Here is a 24,596-nt window from a genome sequence, read left to right as displayed (position 1 = left end):
GTTTAAAAAAAAAAAAAAAAAAGTATGTTAAAGGAATTTTGAGTTTGAGGATACTAGAGAATGGGGATGTGTTTATGTGTGTCTCGGACAGGGGTTGTGGCGGAAGTGGCCGTGGTGTGGGGTTGGAGGGTTGGTAGTGCAACTGAAGTAAAGGGAGAGTGCCAGGGCAGAAGCATCTAAGGACAGTTATAGCTAGAAAGGTGATTTAAGTCAGATTATACATTGGAGGTTGGATAAGGAGGGCTTTTAGTAGACTGTTCAGGATTTGCAGTACTGGTCAGGGCACTAATCATCCACACTCTAATGAGAGAGAAGTGGGGCGGGTAGTGCAAGGAGGGTATAGGGATGGTGGGAGCTTTCTTTCCATTTTGAATGACTGGCATGTCTTATGGGAACTACAATCTAGTAAGAAAAAATTCATATAATTTAAATTTGAGCTACATAACTATCAGTGACTTAATTAAACCTCAACACAAGTTTTCAATTATCTTTGGATATTCAAACATAATTGTCTAGGAGAACCTTACGGAAAAAAGTATCCAAACACTCTCCTGTGATTTAGAGTGAGTCCTCACAACTGTAAATCTTGGCACAGTGGTTAAGAGATGGACTTTCTGATTTAGAGAAACATGGCTTCAAATTTACATTCATCAATTCCAACAGCAAAGCTTTTGGCAGTTTGCCTTAACTTTTCCAGGTTCAGTTTCCTGATCTACACATGGAGATTCTAATTCCTACCTTACAGGGTGGCAATACAGATTAAAATAAATGAGAAAATATGTAAAACACTAAGAAAATGTTTGGTACATTATAAATGTTCAACAGATGGTGCTCATTATTGTACTTTCCCTGAATTAATTAATAACGTCTCTAGGGAAGAGTGAGGAAGGACAGAGAAGATGGGACACAAGACTGTGCTTCACATTCATCCATTTCTACAGCTTATAGATACGTGGCTGTTCAGAAGCAATAATCACTATCACAAAGCATGCGGGAAGACCAGGGTGAGAGTTTCACTGTTAAGGAATGAATAAATGAATGAAAGAACAAACACACATACATATGGCAATTCTGAATAGGGCAGCAGACACTCAGAAGATTGCTAATCTTCCTTGTAAAAGATGTGCACGCTATTCCCTCCTATTCTGAAAGCCTAAGCTAATTCCTGTCCATTCTGGAAGATCAAGCCTCATTTGGAAATTTTTTTCTCACTGACAGACTGAGTGGAGTAATCCTACTCTGTCCTCCACAACTGTATGGCTCATACTCCTAGGCTGGTACTTAAAGCAGAAAACCAAGTGACAGCAGCATACAGTGTCTCCCTCTTTGGATTTCAATTCCTTGAGAAGAGAAACTGTACTGTTAATCTCTTTATTCACTGTACCTTACACAGCATAAGGCACATAATTAATAATTATTCAAAAATGGGGCACCTGGGTGGCTCAGTCTGTTGAGCGTCTGCCTTTGGCTCAGGTCATGATCCCAGGGTCCTGGGATCGAGTCCTGTATCAGGCTCCCTGTAGAGCAGGGAGTCTTCTTCTCCCTCTCCCCTCTACTCCTCCCCGTTGCTCATGCATTCTCTCTCCAATAAATAAAAAAAAAAAATCTTAAAAAAAAATAACAATTATTCAAAAATGGAAAGGAGGGAAGGCAAGATATAAGTAGGATTTAAGATTAATTTCTACCCCCCCCCCCCGAGTAAATCTTGGTTTCAGACAATATTAGAACTGAAAGTTTGCTAAATACCAGTTTCTATTTAAATGACTTGTCAGGTTAAGCAATGTTCCCAAATCCCTCCATCAAATATCCTCAACGCTCTTGGCTGGTAGGCTACATTCTAGTATCTTACCACCTTGTTTCTACTTCCACCAGTGGAAATGTCTGTTCACCAAGAAGCAGATAATTTTGTTCCTAAGGCTGTTTAAATCAGTTGAGCTTGTAATTATGACAACACATTTTATTAAATAACAAAAAGTGAATGCAAGAGGGAAACACTGCCTCCATGAAAACTAAGCTGAATGCTTCCAAAGCATTCAATAAAGATGAGTTACTTAAAAATTGCTGTCAACTTTGGGGCGCCTGGGTGGCTCAGTCGTTAACCGTCTGCCTTCGGCTCAGGTCATGACATGATACTAGGGTCCTGGGATCGAGCCCCACATCAGGCTCCCTGCTCAGCGGGAAGCCTGCTTCTCCCTCTTCCATTCCCCCTGCTTGTGTTCCCACTCTCGCTGTGTCTCTGTCAAATAAATAAATAAAATGTTTAAAAAAAAAATTGCTGTTAACTTTGATGTAGGTGAGACACATGCAAAATATTAGAAAAAATAAGGTATAAAAGTCTAGGATTCCACATTCAGCTTGCTTTGAATGTTATCCTGAAATTGGACCTTATAAACAGTGCAGTATAGATGTGGTTTATGGCAGAAACATAACATTCCACTCCAAGCGGCAAACCCGCATACTCAAAGGCCTGAGTCAAAAATCAAAGAAATATACAGATAGATATTTCAAGTTTAAAATAAATGTTTAGGATATGCACGTATCATTTTTAATGATTTGCTCATCTGAACTTTTCCTAAAATTATCTCACATAGTTCAGTACTCTTCTCTCAAAACTAGACAAAAGATGGAAGTACTCATGACATGCAAATAAAAATAAACACCATTTTTGAGTACTTGACTTTGGCAAAGAAGTTTATAAAATTCAGGCAAAAAAATGAGAGACTGTCAAAACTGGTGATGAAAATATACACTGATGTAACTGTTCTGGGAATAGTTAACAAATATGTACAAGAGCCTAAGAAACGTCCATACTTTTGACTCAGTAATTACGATTTATAAACAAAGGCATGCACTATAATGTAATAAATAGCAGTAAGGAAGTTGGAAAAAACTTAAAATTACATAAAAGTTAAGTTTGTATCATTGATTCAGGATTCAAACATTATGTTTATTAAGAATTTCTGGTAATACGAGGAAAATTTTAAATATACTGTTAAGAAAAAAATATCATGAGGGGATGAAGATATTAACTAACCTTACTGTGGATATCATTTTGCAGTATATATGTGTATCGAAATAATCACACTGTATACCTTAAACTTATATATATGTCTATTTTCTCTCAATAAAGTTGGGGAAAAAAACAAAATACATACACAAAAAAGAAAAAAAAAGGAAAAAAATAACCCAATAATAACCATCAATTTAGTGTGTTTACTTTCTGCTCTGTCTATAAGTTTTTAGCATTCCAAAATGAATAAGAAGGAAATAACTTTATTTAGTTATTTGAAGAGGAGAAACACCACATCTCATTAGATCTGGGGAATAGTACTGAAACTTGTCCTGTATGCTATATTCTATAAGAGGACCCAAAAAGATTTATTAAAAACACATTTTTAAAAAGAAATGTCATCAGGAAACCTTGTAATCTCTGGACTTCTTCAACCAGAAGCTCTGTGATTCTGCTTAGCCTAGTCAAATTCATCTGTACTAAAGATTTCTTAAAACATATTGTGTTAATGGACTGGTTTTAAAATGATTTTCAGATATCAAAGGCAAATAGTACTTGAGCAGGTGGACTATTTACAATTTTTGTTTTTAGCAGCTTTACTGAGGTATAATTTATAATACCATAAAATTACCTGTTTTAAGTGTATATTCAATGACTTTAAATTTACAGTTATGCAACTATTACAAACTTGCTTAAAAACTATATATATACAGATATAAAATTATGATTATACTTTCCTTAATTTCTTTAGAAACATATGATTGTTTAAAATTGTAACTGTCTTGCAGTATTTATAACATGTAGATTTTCTACTTGACAACTATAACAAAAGGGCATAAAAAGAGTGTTAATTGGCCTATATAGTTTCAAGCTATCTACATTTTTTTTTGAAGATTTTATTTATTTATTTGAGAGAGAGAGAGCAAGCGAGAGAGCACAAGTAGAGTGGAGGGCAGAGGGAGAAGCAGGCTCCCCGCTGAGCAGGGAGCCCAACATGGCACTTGACCCCAGGACTCCCAGATCTTGACCTGAGCCAAATGCAGACGCTTAACCAACTGAGTCAACCAGGCGCCCCTCAAGGTATCTACATTTTATGTGAAGTTGTACTGTATTAATTTTTAGTAGACAGAAAATTAAAGGATTTCTATGTATATTATATATGCTACATATATTATAATACATATGTTATAATCCACACAGAAATCATTACAAAATAAGAACAAAGTAATAGAGCTAAAAGGTCAAAAAATGTATTAAAATGGAATTCAAATAACTGTTTCAAAAGTCTAAAAGAAGGCAGGAAAAGACAAGAGGAATAGAAATAGAGGGACAAGCAGTAAACAAATCATGAAATGGCTGACTTAAATTTAACCATATTAATAATAACATTAAATGTTAATGGACTGCACACTTCAATTAAAAGGCAGAGATTATCAGAATGGATAAAAGATTATAAGAACCCAGCCATATGCTGCCTAGGAGACAAACACTTTAACAACAGACCAAAAACAAATTGATGGGGACATACCATGAGAGCAGTAAGCATAAGACTGGATCGGCTCTACTAACGTTAGATAAAACAGACATGAAGACAAACAGTATTATCAGAGAAAAAGAGGGACTTTCGTAACGATTAAAGGGTCAGTTCATCAGAAAGACAGAACAATCATAAGTATGTATTTGCTTAAAGAGACTTTCAAGATATCTGAAGTTGATAAAATTAAAGGGAGAGATAATTCCTTAATCATCCTTAGAAATTTAACACCTCTCAGCAGTTGACAGAACTAGGCACAAAAATCAGTAAAAATATAAGTTATTTGAAAACCTAATTGATATTTAATAGAACACCACACCCCAAACTATAAAATAGGTGCACAAATGCATTCACCAAGATAGACCATATGCTGGGCCATAAAACAAATCTTAATAAATGTTAAAAGCTTGAAACCACTCAAAACATGTTCTCTGATCACAATGGAAAAAATCAGAAATGATTAACAGTATGACATGTAAGAAAATCCCTAGTATTTGGAAACTAAACAAGACATAAATAATCAATGAGTAAAGAGAAAAAAAATCAAAGTAAATGAATAATATTTCAAACTGAATGATAAGTGAAAATAAAACATTGCCAAAGTTTAGGATTCAACTAAAGCAGTGCCTAGAGAGAAAAGTATAGCTTTGAAAGCTGACATAAAAAAGTAGTAAAATCAACCATCTACAAAGCTAGAAAAAAGGACAAGTAAACTCAAAATAAGCAGAAAAAAGGAAATAAGAGCACATATAAACAAAATGGAAAACAAAGAAAAAATTAGCAAATCAAAAAGTTCTTTAAGACTAACAAAATTAATAAAATGGTAATTAGATTGTCAAGGAAAAAAGAGAAAATCACAAATTATCAACATCAGAAATGAAAGATGGGTTATCATTCTAGATGCTACAGACAGTTAAAAAAATCACAAGAAAACAGTATGAACAACTTTACACTAAAAAGTACAACTTAAATAAAACCAACAAATTCTTTGAAAGTTACAACACAAATTTAAATAACACAATTTAAATATAACACAAATTAAAATTTAAATAAACATGAGATCAAACAAAATTTGAATAGCTCTATATTAAAGAAATTAAATTGGTTATCAAAAACCTTCACATAAAGAACTCCAGGACAGATGATTCTGCTGGTAAATACTACCAACTATTTAAGGGAGAAATAACACGAATTGTACATAAACTTTCAGAAAATAGATGACAAGGGAATACTTCTCAGCTTGTTTTCTGAAGCCAGCTAACCCTAATACCAAAGCCTGACAATGATGTTATAAAAATATAAAACTACAGATGAATATCCCTCATTGAACACAGACCTAAAAATCTTTTTAAAAAATTAACGAATTGAGGGGCACCTGGGTGGCTCATTCCGTTAAATGCCTACTTTTGGCTCAGGTCATGATCCCAGGGTCTTTGGATGGAGTGGGCTCCCTGCTCAGCGGGGAGTCTGCTTCTCCCTCTCTCCTCCCCCCCACCTTGTGTTCTCTCTGTGTCTTTGTTTTCTCTCAAATACATAATATCTTTAAAAAAAATAAAATAAAAAACTAACGAAATGAACCCAAATTATACATAATAATGAAGTGGGAGTTTATTTCAAGAATGCAAGGTTGATTTAACATTGTAAAATTAACCAATATAATCAGCCATTACAATAAAATAATGAAAAAAAACCCCATATAATCATTTCAATAGATATAGAGCAAATATCTTATATATACTACATTCATTCAAATTATTGTTCCCCATAGCTAATTGTGTCATTTCTCTCTGGCTAATTTGCTTTCAAGACTTTTTTCTTTGTCCTTCCTTTTCATTACTTTGATTTTGATGTGTCTAGGTATGGATTTCTTAGAATTTATCTTGCTTGGGTTCACTCAACTTCTTAAATCTCTAAGTTTATATCTTTCAACCAAATCTTAGAAGTTTTGAGCCATTATTTCTTCAATTTTTTCAGCACCGCAATCCTTTTCCTCCCCTACTGACATGGGTGACGTGTACGTTAGATCTTCTTTCATTGTCCCACAGGTCCTGAAGACTCAATTTCAGTTAGTTTTCAATCTTTTTTCTTGGTTGTTCAGATTGGATCTCTATCTTCAAATTCACCAATTCTTTCCTCTCTTATCTCCAATTTGCCACTGAGCCAATCCAGTGAATCTTTTATGTCAGTTATTGTATTTTCCTGTTCTAAAATTTTCATTTGGCCCTTCTTTATATCTTCTACTTCTTTGCTGAGATTTTTATTTTTCATTTGTTTCCAGAGTTTGTTATTGCTAAGTCATTTTCAAAACAGTAGCTTTAAAATCCTTGTCTAATAATTCTATACTCTGTGTCATCTTGGCGGTGGCATCTTTTCTCATTAGATAGTCTTTTCTCATTAGAGTTGAGATTTATTGGTTCTTGCTATAATGACTGATTTGGGACTGTATCCTGAACATTTTGAGTATTTAAGAATCTGGTTCCTATTTAAATCTTCTATTCTAGCAAGAAGTCAACATATTTAAATTCAGAACACCTGTCCTATTACGTTAATTGAACACTGTGTGTCAGCTATACTTCAATTTAAAAAAATAAAACAAAATAAAACGAAAGTAAAAATGATTTAAAAAAAAAGAAGAAAGAAGCAGAACACATGTCCTGGATCAGGTTTGTGGATTGTGGTTCAAATATCAATATAGTTTAAATGATTCTGCAATGCTATTCTGATCTGCCCCCCTCAGATGACAAAACTCCATGCTATCATCTCCACAGTGCTGGCTAGGGAGAAGGAGGGTACCAACTCATTACTATAGGACAAGAGTGGAAGATAAGGTTCTACTCACTGACCCAGTTGGGGATATACACTGCCTAGTTAATGCAGGGGTGGGAGGGAGGAGTTAGAGCTCCATCTACAGTCTCCAAAGGGGAGGGATACTATTTCCTTCCTGATACTGCAGGGCAGGGGTAGAAGTAAGAGTTTACCTTTAGGCTCCAAGGGAGACAGGCACCACTGACTCCTGAGAGGGGCAGGGGTGATGACAGAAGTCAGACTTTTACCTAAAGGCTCCAGGGAAAAGGAATGATAACTCATTACTGCAGGAGAAGACAACAGATAGGTTTCCACCCCACTGGCTCCACTCCTGCAGTGCCAACTGGGGCTGGGAAAGGGTATAGTTTTATTCATGGTGTGTTTCCAGAATAGGCAGGATTGGTCAAAACATTTCTCTATAGCTGAAATGCCCTTTTCCTAGTTCTTTGGCTACAGAGAGCAGGCTTTTCTTGGAGATTTTCTTTCTGTCTGTGCTCATTATAGTTTCCAGTTTGCAAGGCACCCAGGCCAGGATATACACAGGAAGCAAGAAAAATCCCAGGGAACTCACTGCCATGTAGTTCCTCAAATCCCAAGATCCCTGGTCAGAACCATCTTTTCTCACTTTTGAGAGTCTTCTGGTAGGTGACTTAAATATTTTGTCCAGGGGCGCCTGGGTGGCTCAGTTGATTAAGCATCTGACTTCGGCTAGGGTAACGATCTCAGGGTCCTGGGATCAAGCCCTGCGTTGGCTTCCAGGTCAGCGGGGAGTCTGCTTCTTCCTCTCCCTCTGCCCCTCCTCCCGCTCATGCTCTTTCTCTCTCAAATAAATAAAATCTTTTATAAATATACACATATATACATGTATTTTGTCCAGGAATTTTTGTTGTGATTAGTGGAAGTAATAAAGTGAAATATGTTTACTCCATCTTGTTCAGAATCAGTATCTGCAATCCGATTTTAAATGCATCAAAAAAATAAGATGCATTAAAGAGTGGAAGGCTGGAAAGACGGCTATGTGTAAATCATGATTCAAGTATATTAAAATGTTAATGGAAGAATCTAGGTGGAAGTGTATGGGTGTAATCTGTAAAATCTTTTCAACTTTGCTATATGTTCAAAAATTTCCGTAATAAAATGTTGGGAGGAAGACTCTTTTGGCCAAATACGAAATGCAGGTGATTAAAAAAAATCCGTAACATGCAAAAGGAAGAAAAGAATTCCTCTGCTGAGTGAAAAAGAGGTACTGGAGATTTGAACTGATCAGTAAATTACTAGATTAGCTGGAGCGAGAGGCTATCAGATGAGAACAGTTCTTTGTAAAAGCTCTAGCCAGCTGAATGCTACTTTTTGTCTTTAATAGCTTATTTTGTCCACAGCCTGGTCCTTTGGCCTTGCCAGTTTTGCATCCCTAGGAGTAATTCCATCAGAGTTAACAAGCATAGCGCAGTTGAGCAGATGAAGCGCTTAGAGGATGGTTAATACTGGGGAGGGACTAAATTCATTACTTGAAATGAAAATAAAAGAGAGGGGGCTCGCTCTCAAAAATAAATCTTTATTTTTGAAAAAACAACCTACTCAACACAGAGAATAAATGTGGGGTTCCGATTTGGGGGGAATTTGGGACACAGTCATGCCATTGATCCCTTTGAGTTAATTCTGGTTGACTTTTTTGTTTAAGACACAAAGTGACCACCTCCACACTATAAAAGGTCTCAGGAGAGCGCCTGGGGGGTCAGTCAATTAAGCGTCTGCCTTTGGCTCAGGTCATGATCCTGGGGTCCTGGGATTGAGTCCCACATCGGGCTTCCTGCTCAGCAAGGAGTCGGCTTCTCCTTCTGCCCCTCCCCCGACTCGTGCTCTCTTACGCTCTCTTTCTCACAAAGATAAATAAATCAAAAATCTTTAAAAAAATAAAATAAAAGGTCTCAGGAACACAGAGCCGTCTAGGGCACTGATTCTCTTCATTTTTCCCACTTATATAAATGGAACACTTGACATATTGCACATAGTAGGGAAAACACATAGGCATTGGGATAGAACAGACTTCAATCTGAATCCTGGCTCTGTTTTCTACTAACTAAATGACACTGGCTCAATGTCTCTGTAGTTCTCTGCATCTCAATATCCCATCTGTAAAACAGAAATAATGAATGCTGATATATAAGGGTTAAATTAAATGATGAATATAGAATGCTCTCTTGCCTATCTAGAAACTTATTTAGGCACATATTTTCTTCATCCTGCGGAGGATAAAATGAAAAGAACAAGACATTCTATTCTTTTCACACACTGATGAAAATTAATCAAGAACCTTGGATGAGTGAAGCAGATAACTGTCCAACGGTCTCTGACATTTTGTCAGGATGGCTCAGACAATACCTGCCTCTTGAATGATAACCTGGCTGTTCTGTCGGCTCATTTATTCTGTATCTAGGCTCTCCTGGGCCAAGGCAAGACTGCTAGCTAAGCAGTAAGCTCAGTGAGTCTGTAGCAGTCCTGGAGAGTCCATGGGACTCCCCTAGGTTTTCTTCTAGAAGGCATAAGCCTGACCAGAATTTTCAACATAACACTATGAAACCTTATGAACAAAAGCTTCTCCCCAGTGGGTGAAATATAAGTTCTATAATATTTTTTTAAATAGCTATCTTAAATTTTATTTTAGAATTATATTCTAAATGCCTGAATATGTTGTTTGATAAAATGTTTAAGACTTTTTTTGCCTGTTACTAAATAACAATGAATACAGAGACTCACATATGTAGTGATTCAACATTTACTTTGTGTCTTTCATTCACACCTTTTTTGATCTTTCCAGTGCCACATGCCTCTTTTAATCTAACAGTTATGCCCCCAATTTATGCAGTTGGCTCCATATAAAAACCAGACTAAGGCACTTTTTTACTATTCACACTATCAGTCCAAAACCTTTCATTCTGGCCTGCTTTATGCTCCACTTCCTGACATTCTCATTCACCCTGTTCTCATCCCTATGACGACTTTATTTATAGGCTCATTTCACAACTTGGAATCTGTCAGTTGCCTTCTTCTCTGGCTCTGATTTCTGGCTTCCCTCCTTAACTGCGATTAGTATTTGCCCTACTGACTATACTCCTTTAAGTCATGGTAGACAAATATTTTGCCAGGCCCAATTGCTGGGTGCAGGCCCTAGCAGCCAATGCTTCCACACTGGTTCACACACCAGTCTAAACACCTATACCCTAAACTTTCAATTCATTCATGTTTAAGGACCATAAAAGAGAATTTCCAGAGCTAACAAACAGAGCAGTCAGTTTCCTCCTATTCCTCCTGCTACTAATAATTGCAGGCATTCTCCTTTACCTCTGCCTTTGGCTCAGCTGATTCATTAGAGGTATCAAGTTGTTCCTTGGCTTGGGCCATCTGAGTCATCAACCTGTCCATGTGGGACTGGATGTCTGCCAGTATCTCAGTCACATGAGCAGTGGCCATTGCTTCCTGGATGTCCACTAGATGAAGGGCCTTCTGCTCCTCATCAGCAATCACTTTCTGAACTTTCTTAAATTCCTGCTGTATAAACACCTTCATCTGGTCCCGGGTTACCTGCAGAACATAAACAAGTAAAAATAGTAAGTTGGACATACAAAGAATGGAAGGATAGAACTGTACTGTAAATGCTAGGCAGCCCTGGCCAAAATATAAACCAACCATGGTTCCTACATGGTCCTGAAATTTTGGGACTATCCTCTAAACAATGTTCCCATAATACTGTTGATGAATTTCTTAGTAATCCTTTTGCCTCTTTTAGTCTTTAGGAAGTAATTTCTTTTCCTCCTTCCCTTTTTGCTCTTCCTTTTGTTCACTTTTACACCAGCAATACCTGATTACTTTTTAACAATTTAATAGGTGAGTGTAAATTGTAAAAAATGAAATTCCCCTTCTCTCTCCATCTGAATACCATTTTTCTCTTTGGAGGGTAATTACTATTAACAGTTTGGTATGTATCCTTCCAGCCACCTTTCTATCTAGTTATACACATATACATACACAGACAATTATGTTGTTTTTATATAAACGGGTCATAGTGAACATTAGGTTCTGGGTCTTGCTTTTCTATTTAAAATATGTTTGTACATACAGATCAACTTCATTATATTATTTTTAATGTCTGTATGATATGGATATATACAATGAATATTTATATATATAAATAAAAAGATAAACGTACCCATTAAATATTTCCCTTAATGGGAATACAGGATATTTCCAAATTTTTGCTATTACAAACAACACAGTAATGAACATCCTTGGATATATCTCTTAATATTCGCATATGAATTTTTTTTAGAGACTTTTAGAGTCACCAAGTCCATTTATTATATACTCTAAAAATACTGACTGATAAAGCCAAATTGCCCTCCAAAAAAGATGTACCAATTACATTCCCACAACAATGTGTGAAAGTAGGCATTTATTTATACCTTCACCAATATTAGATCATGCCAATCCTTAAAATGTTTATTCTCTGATGAGTAAAAATATATTTATATATTTATATATTGATTTATTTTATAGCAACCACTGAGCAGATCAAATAAAATATGGCTGCAGGATATATTTGGCTGGGGCATAAGGTAAACAAAGTGAGAAACTACCAAAATAAGAACTTCTAAACTCTGTATCTTACCAGTAACTATACTTACTGATGCTTCCTCACAACTATGTGTATTTTAGAAATATTTTCAAACAACTCTGCACGGTAACTATGGCAGGGAAAAGGGAAAAGGTAGAGCAGTGGACAGAAGGAGGAAGGAGAAAATAGCTGTCACCTAAGCGAATCCCTTTCTTTGCCAGATAAGGGAACAGCCGCAGCTGCAGGGCACCTGGAGAAGATGCTGGGGACACCAATCTTCCTGCTCCCAGTCTGGTGCTCTGTTCACTAGAACAGTCTCCGGGAAGGAAAGCCAAACTGGGAAAACCTAAAAAGGAGACTGAGGAAGAGAAAGTCTACAGAAGAGGGGAAGATGGGGCCATTTTTAATTAGCCTCTTAAAAACTGAAAGAGGCTTGATACTTTAAGCAGCTTTTGTAACACTGCCATAAGAACGTCCATACAAAATAAGGCCTGTAGGACAGTCTCTCTTCACACATCAAGTGACTAAGTGACATAAGCCCTCAGGAATTCATTATACTCTCTGCAGGTACTCTCCCTGGTGCGCAGGAAAAGGGGAGGGGGAGTGTTAAATGTTGTTAATGTCCCTGCAAATTCTTTATCAGATTGAGAACTGTGATTTGTGCTTATTTATGTAATTCCTTTTTATTTTTAGTGTGTTTATTTCAAGGCTGTTATACTTTATGATGACCTTTTATAAATGGATCTCAAACTCTGAAATAAATTAGGTCTTATAAAGACCTAAGACCTTCTCTTAGAGACTAAACGTAGCAAATTTTAGCTAAGAGATGAACTTTTCTGAATGCCTGCAAAAATCTCTTTAATAGTTGCAAGTGACTAAAAATGGAGAACAAAATAAAAACTGACTCGCAACCTATTTCACTAACCCTCACATACACATGTGGTTCAGGTCAGAAGCTGACATCAGTCAGGAAAGGTGTGGCCAGACTGCAGTAGGTGACTAAATCATAGGGCTTAAAAAAAAAAAAAAAATCAAATTCTCTATTTCCCATTGTTTTACACAGATTTCTCAACCTTTATTTTGTACAGTTTATCTTATACAGATCAGGCCACAAATAAGAACTGAAGGCAGAATAATCTACTCTCTAAAACCTTTATCCTTTTCACCCCCGTTCTCTACTAATCAACAAAAAGATATTCTCCAACCTAGTTCAAAATGGTAAGAACAAATCTCTGGGTCATAGCTTCCATTCACATTCAGAGGCCAAAGGAGAGATTCCCTGGGGGACCTGGCATATAGTAGGTTGACTACTCTGGAGAAAGGACTCTTACCAATGGCAGGAGTGAAACAGCTTTCAAAACTCCCTTTCAAGCTTCATTTCACCTCCCTGCCATCAAAACTCCATTCTGCTACAAACTTCATGGTTCTCCAAGAGCAGCAGACCCTTTCTGTCAGCCCCTGCTACCGGAGAGCCACTGACATCATTTCTGTGTAGGTTTCTTAGAATTTCTTCAGCCTCTATCCTACAGCTCCTGAAAGGTGAGAGTGACAGTCTGATACTCCTGACTGTATTACATACAGTGTCAGTAAAAAGAAAATTCTACATATGCAGAGAAGAGAAGCCTGGGTGTATCACAGAACAAGCTTTTTTAGAGGCACAGAACTTCACTTACCCTAAACAAAATCTTAATGTAGAACCCTAAATCATAACAGAACCAAAAGTAGAACTACTCTGGTTAAAAGAAAAATCTCCCCCTCCTCAAAGTAATTCCTAGGGCACTGGTAGTGGCCTCCAGCAAAATCTCCCCTGTGATACCTGGGTCCTCTACACAAATGAAACCCTAATAGGAGCTTCCTCCCTTTGGTCAACTGGCCCCTAAGTTGTTGAAACTTTAAAGTCCTAGGTTACAAGCCATTTGATATATCTTTGTTATCGTTGTATTAGGGTGAAAATCTGTATTACTTAAACATAGCATTTTACTAAAATTACTTAAACACAGCATTATAATTTGCAAAATTGGGTGGCTTATATGTGAACAGTCATAACTAGTGAAGATCTGACTGTTCTCATTAGAGCTGAGTCCAACTTCCTCAATTTATAGGCCACACACATACACACACATACATGTCAAGCTTAGAAACCAGCTTTCCTTTGGTCCAGTCCAGTATACTTTGTGCTACAATATATTGCCTGTTATAATCCCTTTCTGCCTGCTTCAGGTTCTTCAAACTTATTTCTTCTTAACTGAGATGTTTCCTTGGTCAACAGGCAGCTCTGTTATTATCCCCACTGAGATGTTATTCCCCTCCAAGTGAATCTTGGGATAAATGATACACATCTGAAGAGTTAAGTTTCATCCCATGCTACTTTCTATATGATCTTGTAGTTAATATTTCCATGCTAGGCTGAACCCAAGAGGCATACAGACTGGCACTTTACACATACATAATTAAACACATAAAACCTTGAATTAAGAGCTTATAGTTAAAAACAACACCATTCAATGTGCTTGACATGGGTTGCAAGCCATTAACTCCTAGTTAGCTGGCTTGTAGGAAACTAAGATTTTATTTAGTTTTCTATTATAGGCAAATTATTTTAAAAAAAAAAAAAAAAAGGCATACTAGTTAGAAAGCATCATAGCTTAAGAAAGATTTGTTCCAGAAAGGTGTTGCTGACATGAACTGAGAAAGATGGAACAGGGTCAGGAGCAGGAAGCTACACAAAAGAAAAACATTTGAGTCTACGTTGGTTGAAGAGTTCAGAAATACTTGTTCTACTAGCCAAATTCCTTGCAAGTAAGTTTAAAGGAGCCTACTCCAAAAACGATCTTAAAAAGTGTGAACTGTATGAAATAGTTTGTGAGGACTCTAAATACCTCCCCAAAAGGTCAAGAAGTCCACTTTTACTCCCCCTTTCCTCTTCTGAATGGCCACTATTCTAAAATAGAAAAAATAAAAAAGCAGGAAATGCAATTTTTTCAGATGCTACAAGCTGTCTTCACTCCCACCAGCACAGTGCCTTCCCAACATGCCAGTGTCCATGGAAACTTTCAGGTTGGGAATCTCAAAGTTAAGGCTTCTGCACAGCCTCCAGTATTTATTCTGGCATTTTGCTCCAAGACAGTGCTTTCCAAATCTCTATCAGGCTCCAGTGAGGGCAGGTGAGGGAAGAGATGAGGACAAAGTCCTTTTTCAGGATCTTTTGTGTATGAGAAGAATAGCCACTATTCGTGAATAAAACCAATGCTCATTCCTAAGGCTTGGAAAATTATCTACTATTAGCCTAGAAATACAGCAGATATGAACTATGAACTACATTCCATTACTAACATTCTGAGTGCGGTCAAATATTTTCCTGACAACCTGGTTAGAAGCCTCAGTTGCTTGGATTTTACAATGGGGGTATTGAGAAAAGAAAAGGTTATTAAAGTGACCATTTAATCTCTTCCTTAAACCAATTTTCTCATCTTCATCAGAAAATGCAGACAAAAGCAGTCGTGTATATCCTCTTTACCTCCTTTCATTACTCCACTGTGTAAATACAGCACCATGGGGTCTCTACCTCTGTATCCACCCAAAGAACTAATAATAGTTACTAATAATAACATTTACTGTTGCTGTTATTAATATTTCTATTACAAAAGACTGTAAGAAATACACCAAAATGATGGAGAGTGATTACTTCGGAGTGATGGGATTAAGAGTATTTTTTTTCCACTTTCAGTCCAAATTTTCTATAATAATGTGTAACACTTATTTTTTCTTGAACAGTAATTTTTAAAAATAAATGAAGCTTAAAAAAGTTAAATCCTCAATAAGATATTAGCTAATTGAACCCAACAATGTATAAAAAAAGTATACAGCATGACCAAGCAGGATTTATCCCAGGCATGCAAGGCTGGTTCAACATTTGAAAATCAGTTCATATAACCTATCATGTCAACAGGCTAAAGAAGAAAAATCACATTATCATATCAATAGATGCAGAAGAATCATTTGATAAAATCTAAGATTCATTTATGATAAAAACTCTCAACAAACCAGATTATAGGGAAACTTCATGAAAATATCTACAATCTACAGCTAACATCACACTTAATAATGAAAAACTATAGGGGTGCCTGGAGGGCCCAGTTGATGGAACATGTGACTCCTGATCTTGGAGTTGTGAGTTCAAGCTTCACGTTGGGTGCAGAAATTGCTTAAAAATAAAATCTTAAAAAAAAAAAATTGGTGAAAATCTATAGTTTTCCTGCTAAGATCAGGAACAAGGCAAGGATGTCTCCTCTTACAACTCCTTTTCATCATCATATTGGAAAGTGCTAGGTAGTGCAATAAGACAAAAAAGGAAATAAAAGGTTTACAGACTGGGAAAGTAGAAATAAAGCTGTCTTTGTTCACAAATAACATGGCTGTCTATGTAGAAGATCTGAAAGAATTGACAAAAAAACTCCTGGAACTAATAAGCAATTACAGCAAGGTTGCCAGATACAGAGTTCATATATAAACATCAATCACTTTCTTATATACCAGCAATGAACAACTGGAATTTGAATATAAAAACAATACCATTTACATTAGTACCCCCAAAATCAAATACTTAGGTATAAACCTAAGAAAATATGTATGAGGGAAACTACCAAATTCTGATGAAAGAAATCAAAGGAGAACTAAATAAATATAAAGATATTCCATGTTCATGGATAGGAACACTAAATATTGTTAGATGTCAGTTCTCCCAACTTGATCCATAGGTACACTACAACTCCACTAAAACATCCCAACAAGTTACTTTGTGGATATTGATAAAATGCTTCTAAAGTTTACATGGAGAGGCAAAAGATGCAGAATAGTCAACATAATATCAAAGGAAAAGAACAAAGTTGGAGGACACTACTTAACTTTAAGACTTATTATGATAAAGCTACAGTAATCAAGACAGTGTGGAACTGAGGAAAGAACAAACAAATATATCAACAGAACAGAATACAGAGCCTAGAAATAGACCCACATAAATGCAGTCAATTGATCTTGAACAAAGAAGCACAGGCAATACAATAGAAAAAGTCTTTTTAACAAATAGTGCTACAACTGGACACACATGTGCAAAAAAAATTAATCTAGCCATAGAACTTTCATCGTTCACCAAAATTAACTCAAAATGGATCACAGACCTAAATGTAAAATGCAAAACTATAAAACTCCTAAAAGATAACACAGGAGAAAATCTAGATGACTTTGGGTATGGTGATGACTTTTTAAATACAATTCCAAAGGCACTATCCATGAAAGAAATACTTGATAAACTGGATTACATTAAAATTAAAAATTTCTCTGTGAAAGACACTGTTAAAAGAATGAGAAGATAAGCCACAGACTTAGCCACAGATATATTTGCAAAAGATACATCTGATAAAGCACTGTTATCAAAATATACAAAGAACTCTTAAAATACAATGATAAAACAAAGAATCCAATTAAAACATGGGCCAACAACCTGAACAGACATCTCACCAAAGATATACAGATGGCAAATAAGCACAGGAAGGATGCTCAACATCATATGTCATTAGGAAAATGCAAATTAAAACAACAGAATGGCCAAATTCCAAACACTGACAACACCAAATGCTGACGAGGATATAGAGCACAATGGTGAGAGATGAGAATGCCAAATGGTACAGCCACTTTTAGAAGATAGTTAGGAAGTTTCTTACAAAACTAAACATACTTTTACCATATGATCCAGCAATTATGCTCCTTGGTATTTACCCAAAGGAGTTGAAAACGTGTGTCCAAACAAAAACCTGCACATGGGTATTACAGCAGCTTTATTCATAACTGCCAAAACCTGGAAGCAACCAAGATGTCTCGAAGTTAGGTGAACAGATGACTAAACTGCGATACATTTACACAATGAAATATTACTCAACACTAAAAAGAAATGAGCTAGAAAGCCATGAAAAGACATGAAGGAACCTTAAATGCATCTTACTAAATTAAAGAATTTAATATGAAACAAGGCTACACATTGTATGATTCCAATTATATGACACTCTGGAAAGGCTATGGAGATAGCAAAAAGATCCGTAGATATCATAAGTCTAGAAGGAAGGAAAGATGAGTATGAGATTTTTTAGGGCAGTGAAAATACTCTGTATAATACTATCATGGTAGATAACATCCTATACATTTGTCCAAATCCACTGAATATACAACACCAAAAGTGAACCCTAATGTAAACTACGGACTTTGGGTGATAATGATGAGTCAACACAGGTTCATTGATCGTTAACAAATTTATCTACCACTGTGCTGTGAGATGTTGATAGTGGATAAGGGTAAGAGTGTGGAGGCAGGAGGTACATGGGAACTCGGTATTTTTTGCTCAACTTCGAATCTAAAACTGCTCTAAAAAAAGTCTATTTAAAAAAATTAATACAATCAAAAGAGAAAACTAAATAGCCACTGAAATAGAGCCTAGAGAACGTGGGGGAAGGGCGCATGGGGGTGGAGTGACCATCCAAAGGGCCACGCAGGATAGTTCTTCCACCTGAACCTTCATCTCAAGCATGTCAACATTTTCATTCTTTGCCTTCCCAGTTAATACTAGATCCTTCCTAATCTGACTTCCCTTTTCTATAAGAAATCAAAGGTTTTCTTAAAGCCCTTTTCAACTTAAGCCCATTAAAATAATGGCTTCCATAACAGCCAAGCACTTAGCACATGCTGCTCCTGTCATTTGAAGGTTCTTCTATGGGGGTGCCTGGGTGGCTCAGTCGTTAAGCCTCTGCCTTCGGCTCAGGTCATGATACCAGGGTCCTGGGATCGAGCCCCGTATCGGGATTCCTGCTCTGTGGGAAGCCTGCTTCTCCCTCTCCCACTCCCTCTGCTTGTGTTCCCTCTCTCACTGTGTCTCTCTCTGTCAAATAAATAAATAAAATATTAAAAAAAAAAAAAAAGAACAAGGTTCTGCTATGGGAGCTTCAGTCATCCTGAGGCTCCCCAAAAGAGCAGATTTTAGTGTCTTGAAAAACTCTAAAAAAGATCTAACTAGGTGATCCAATGAGTGACCAAAGCGTGAAGCCACTTACTTTAGAGAACTACCAGGCTCATCAATGAGAAATGGACATTCTTACAGTATGTTAGAGGGACATCTGCTTCAGGACATTATATAAGCACAGTGGCATTAACCCTCATTATACAGCTCATATAATAAAGTGGGAGATGGAGTTAGGAGCGATGCTGGGTGAAAAGAGAAGGCATGCCTAACTTTGGCCTGATTCCGTCATTGGACATTCTCTTATCCTTTAATCCATGACAAAGACAGGGCCTTATGAATAATGAAGATGAAAATATAAAGGGCTACCATGTGTAGGCAGTGTGCCAGAGACTATTACGTATGTGTTTCTCATCTTTCAAGTAGGCAATGATATTTTCATTTTATGTTAGGGAAACTGAAGCCCACAGTGATTTAAGTCACCTGGCCAGTGTCATGCAGCAGGTAAACTATGGAGCAAAGATTCACCTCAGGTAAGCTCTGTTCCAGGTCAGTGCTCTGACAACCACTCCATAGAGCATCCTGCTACTGAAAAGGAAACTGAGCCCCTGAGAGCCAGTATCAGACCCCTGGAAAGCAACTCGGCATAGAGGAGAGTGCTCAGGATGAGAAGTCAGAGGCCCTGAGTGTTAGTCCTGTCTTTTGGAACCAACCAGCTATGTGACCTGGGGCAAATCACTGAATCTCTCAGAGCCTCAGGCTCCTGAGCTACTAAAAATGAAGAGCCAGTTTTCCTTTTATCTCTAAAATGATACAACTGCATAAATTTTGCATTCTTGGAGCAGTAACTCACCGATCTGGATTTGTCTCTAATCACAATTGTTACCTAAACAAGAGGGGCTTTGGGGGACTAGAAATCTGCCTTAGAAATTCTAAAGATGAAACAAAGTGTAAAGAGAATAAAATAACCTTTTTCCTTTGACAGTGCTGCCCTATCAAGCAAATTGCCCTCTCTCCCACCTTTAACCACCAAGCTTATTTAGAAGGTCACATAAAACCTGCTGTCATAAACACCAATAAAGAATCTACTAGTTGCCAACTCTATTTAATCTCACTACTGACCTGTCCGTAGCATTTAGCACTACTGATGCCCCTCAGTCTTTAATTTCCTTCCAGGGTTTCTGTGACCCTGGACTCCTCTGGCTTTCTATCAGCTCCATCCCTACAATTTTACATACTCTCTCTAGATGACTAGAAAAACTCCTCTAAACCAAGGGTTTTTCAACCTCAGCACTATTGATACTTGGAGCTGATAGCTTTTTGTGTAAGGGAAATGTCCTGTGCCTTGTGAAATATGCAGCAGCACCCCTGGCCTCTACACAGGTGGTGAGTAGCATCACCCCTCACCTCCAGACGTTGTCAAATGTCCTCTGGGGCCCAAACCACTTTCTCTCTACACTCCCATCTTAGTGATTTCAACCCACTTTTGCAATTCAACTCCTCCCTCCACAGAGATGGCTCCTACACCTGGATTTTCTCTCCAGGCCTCCAGTCTCACAATTTCTTTTGATGTCTGTCTCTGCCTGGATACTTTTCTATTACTCGAACCATTAAGCCTCAAACTGAGTCCTCTCCCTCCTCCTCATTGTTATCACTGCTGCCTTTTCTGAGTGCCCAGATAGTAGGTACTACCATTAAGCATTTCACGTGTTACTTCAATTAATCGTCACAAAGATACCAAGTGGTGACAATTATTATTCTATCAATTTTACCAATGAAGAGACTGAGGTTCAGAGGGGGTGAGAAACCTGCCCAAATTCACACACAGAGTAAGTGGCAGAGCTGGGATCTGCACCCACACAGTTTGACTACACAAGCTTCCTTTTAACCACAATATTATTCTTCCATATCTTCCATTCAGACCTTGTCCTATTCCCTGCCTTCCCCCTTAACAACACCATGGTTTAGGAAATCACCTAGGCTCTAAATTCTGGAGCTCAGTTTCATTTTCTCCACCAGGAACAGGTCTCTTGACTTAGCATCTGGAGGAGAAACGATGACACCTTTGCTTGGGCTCTTGCACAAAATGGTGGTCAGTACATTAAATGTCAGAAGCCATCCCACATCTGCCTCTCCACCACACTGGCTGAAGAAGTCTGCCCTTGTATCTATGAAAACCCCCTTCTTTGCATTCCCTCAGACTACTCTCCACTAAATCTCTCTACCCAGTCTCTAGACCCAAATGCTCCATCTTAGCTCCACCTGCCCCCTTGCCCCAGGGTCTTTTAGCCCACTCCCACTCTCATTTGCACCTGTAACTTGCTGAAAGAGATTCCGGGTGATCCCCTCTATCTCCTCCTTGGTGTTTAGACCTTAGCTTTGTCTTATACAGTCTTTGGTTTGGCTTGTACCTTCAGCTCAGGTAGGAGCCCCATATTTCAATCAGAATACTCCAGCCTTCCTCTATTTCTGCCAAAGTGCTTCTTCCTGAGACTATAAATTTTGGTCCTTGAGCCTAAGTACGCTTGTTCTTCAACGGCTTCACGCATATGAACCTGTAGTATGCTTCTTCTGAATCTCCTCCCTTTCATGGTTTTCCCTCCCCCAAATATAAATATGAATATACATGTACATGCACACATGCACATGTGCGCGCACACAAACACACACACAGCATTAGAGACTCAGGACTATATTATCTAAAGGCTTTGTATTGGAAAGATCCTAACAAACATTTGAACCGAATCTGCTAATCAGCTATGAAGCCATCTGAGAGAGACAGGGTCACAGCAGACTGCGGTCCAGCCCTTACCGTGAGAGATGGCGATTTAGCCACTATGGCTGTGGCATCCCTGCCAAGCATCCCCTCCTCCCAGGGCTGCCCGTTCATGCTGTCAGCTGCTATGACTCTATCGCCATGAGAACGTGATGTGGAACCCAGTGTCATGGCACTGAACCGGATGCACCAGAGAAAAGTTCAAGAGGAATGCTAGGCTCCCTTTGAATCGATACAACTGCTTGCTTCTTAGATGCTTCTCATCTTGCCTGACTCCAGGGTGGCAATAAAGAAAGCAATCACAAACTTCTGAACACCACTCTTCCTGAGTGAAAAGAAAAAGAATTCTGGGTGACCCTCCTGTAGAAATGTGAAAGTAGAAGAAGGAGTCCCCAGAGACACCCAGGACCTGTAATAAGAATGAGTGAGAACTAGGGCAGCTGGGTGGCTCAGATGGTTAAGCGTCTACCTTCGGCTCAGGTCATGATCCTGGAGTCCCGGGATCGAGTCCTGCATCGGGCTCCCTGCTCGGCGGGGAGTCTGCTTCTCCTCCCTCTGACCCTCCTCCCTCTCCTGCTCTCTGTCTCTCGTTCTCTCTCTCTCTCAAATAAATAAATAAAATCTTAAAAAAAAAAAAAAAAGAATGAGTGAGAACTATTTCACTTTGTTTTCTTGCCTTTCTTCCATCTTAACCTGTGCATAAGCTAGAAAGACAGTTTCTGCTTCAGAAATTATCCCATAGGAAGTGGGAGGTGGGAACTGACACTGAAAGTTTCAGGGGCAACTAAACAGAAATTATTTTTAAGCCTTTTAGACTTGAATATACAAAGCATGTCTATATTATCTGCTGAAGTTCAAAGCAATTTTAAAACAAGACTCACCCCTCCACCTTCATTCCACTTCTCTATCCAAACATTTTCCCTGCAAAGCCACAATTATTTGTGTACTATCGAAACCAAACAACTGTGCACCACCAGGAACACTCAGGAAAGGGCACTGAGATGTATGTCTCAGTCTTCTTTGTTACAGCTGTCCAAATGGTAAACCTCATGGAGTCTGTTGTGACAGAGAAAGAGATGTGAGTACTGACTCTGCTAACTCAATGCTTCTGAAGCTCAGAAAGGTGAAAGTTTTATTTGTAAAACAGAGGTAATAATATCATTCTCACAGGTATTTTTGTGAAGTTTACACAAAATAATACATAAAAAGAATTTAGTATTCTCTGGGCACATAGGAACATCGGCAGAACTATTCTGCTGGTCCAGATAACAGTAACCACAAACATTTATTGTGTGCTTTTCATATGGTACCTCCCACTGAGCTTTCACAGATAAAGAGTCCCCAATTAGTTTTCTTAGAGAAAGAGCCTACAACCTTGGGAGTGCAGATGCTAATTTCCCAAAGGAACACAGGAACGACTTTCTCATACGACCTAGGCATGAAGACTAAGGATGTCAATCAGAGGCTCCTTGCCTCAGTTTTAGTAAATGGCCACAAGCTGTCAAGGAGCAATGTTTGCCTTTTCTAGTTTGATATAATCAGATACAGTCTACTTCAATGATATTGCAGCAAAGCACAGAGTGCGAAGGATAGGTCACATTCTGCCCCTCGCTCCCACACACAGTCTGTAGGTATAGTCAACCTCACAACCTGCTTCTATCATATTGTCTCTCTTCTGCAGACCAAAACCGTATTAGATCCCTGGAGCAGCTAACAATCTGCTTACCTAAGAACCACAGGGCTTGTTAACTAACTACCGTTGCTAAAATACTTTTTGGGCCCCTAAAGGCCATGCTAACCATCCTCCATTCTTTCTTTTTTTTAAGATTTTATTTATTTATTTGAGAGAGAGAGAGAGCATGAGTGGGGTTAAGGGCAGAGAGAGAAGCAGGCTCTTCACTGAGCAGAGAGCCCGATGCAGGGCTCCGTCCCAGGATCATGGCCTGAGCTGAAGGCAGACGCTTAACCGATTGAGCCATCCAGGTGCCCGATCCTCCATTATTTATCTCCTCTTCAACAGTTTCTGTTTTCAGGGTACTCAGTAATAAAAGTATAATATGATTAACCCTAGCTTACAGATGACACTAAAGGCTCAGGCAAATCAACAGGTAATAAGTGCCAGAGGACTCGGGTCATCTGACTCCAACACCTGTGCTCTTCACCATAGTAAAAGCAAGCATGTCATACTCAATAGTTTTTTTCCCCGAAAGTCTGAACAAACTCTCTACTGGTATACTATTCCCAACCCATCTTCCATAGGTAAAAGTGAGTAACCTCCCACAACTACTAACAATTCTATATAGCAATCACAGAAAGGCAATTTATTGGCATCATTAGCCTTAGGTCATTAAACCTCTTAAATCTTTGCTTCTTGATCTGTAAAATGGAGATTATAATGTCTAGCTAATCAGGTTGAGTTAGGAATTAAGGAGCTATCAAAGATTCTATTTCACTGGCCACAGAATTAAACAGAAGCCCTTCAACAAAGCGTAGTCATCAACTAAATCACTGGGTTGAATGGACATTCTCTACAGCTACAGATGGATTTTGTCCTTTGGCTAAAAGCAGTCAGGAAAGATGTGATTCTCAAATTTTGCCTTTTATATACACACACAAGCATCTACATACAGACCTGAGGTAGACTGAGAGTTGTACTCTGTAACTCTAGCCTTAAGTTATCAAAGAAAACATCTTTTTCCTTGAGCAGACCTGAGTTTTATTTAATAGCTGAATGAGAGATTGAACTAACAGGAAAAGGGGAAGAAGGGAGACAGGAGAGGAGGCCCTTAAATAAAAGTCTGGGTGGTTTTTATCACTATTATCACAGTAAAGTTTTATATCTAAGCACCCAGGCTC

General features: G+C 38.0%; 1 protein-coding gene across 4 annotated transcripts in view; it reads right to left on the bottom strand.

The window, feature by feature from the left end:
• The window catches only part of TRIM44 (tripartite motif containing 44), a 110,192-nt gene that overhangs the window by 54,015 nt on the left and 31,581 nt on the right, over positions 1-24,596 (bottom strand). For 3 of the 4 annotated variants that reach the window (XM_035012577.1, XM_035012576.1, XM_035012578.1), the window contains one exon: positions 10,692-10,931. In XM_035012577.1, the coding sequence (XP_034868468.1) occupies positions 10,692-10,931 (240 nt within the window). Of the gene's footprint in view, positions 1-6,523; positions 7,605-10,691; positions 10,932-24,596 lie in introns of those variants that run through there. The other variant, XM_035012575.1, reaches the window with a different exon arrangement.

Source organism: Mirounga leonina, unplaced genomic scaffold (genome assembly GCF_011800145.1).
Source record: "Mirounga leonina isolate KUSES-001 unplaced genomic scaffold, KU_Mleo_1.0 Mir_166, whole genome shotgun sequence".
Taxonomy (NCBI): domain Eukaryota; kingdom Metazoa; phylum Chordata; class Mammalia; order Carnivora; family Phocidae; genus Mirounga; species Mirounga leonina.
Note: the sequence above shows the minus strand (reverse complement) of the source record. Positions and strands in the feature narration are given on the sequence as shown.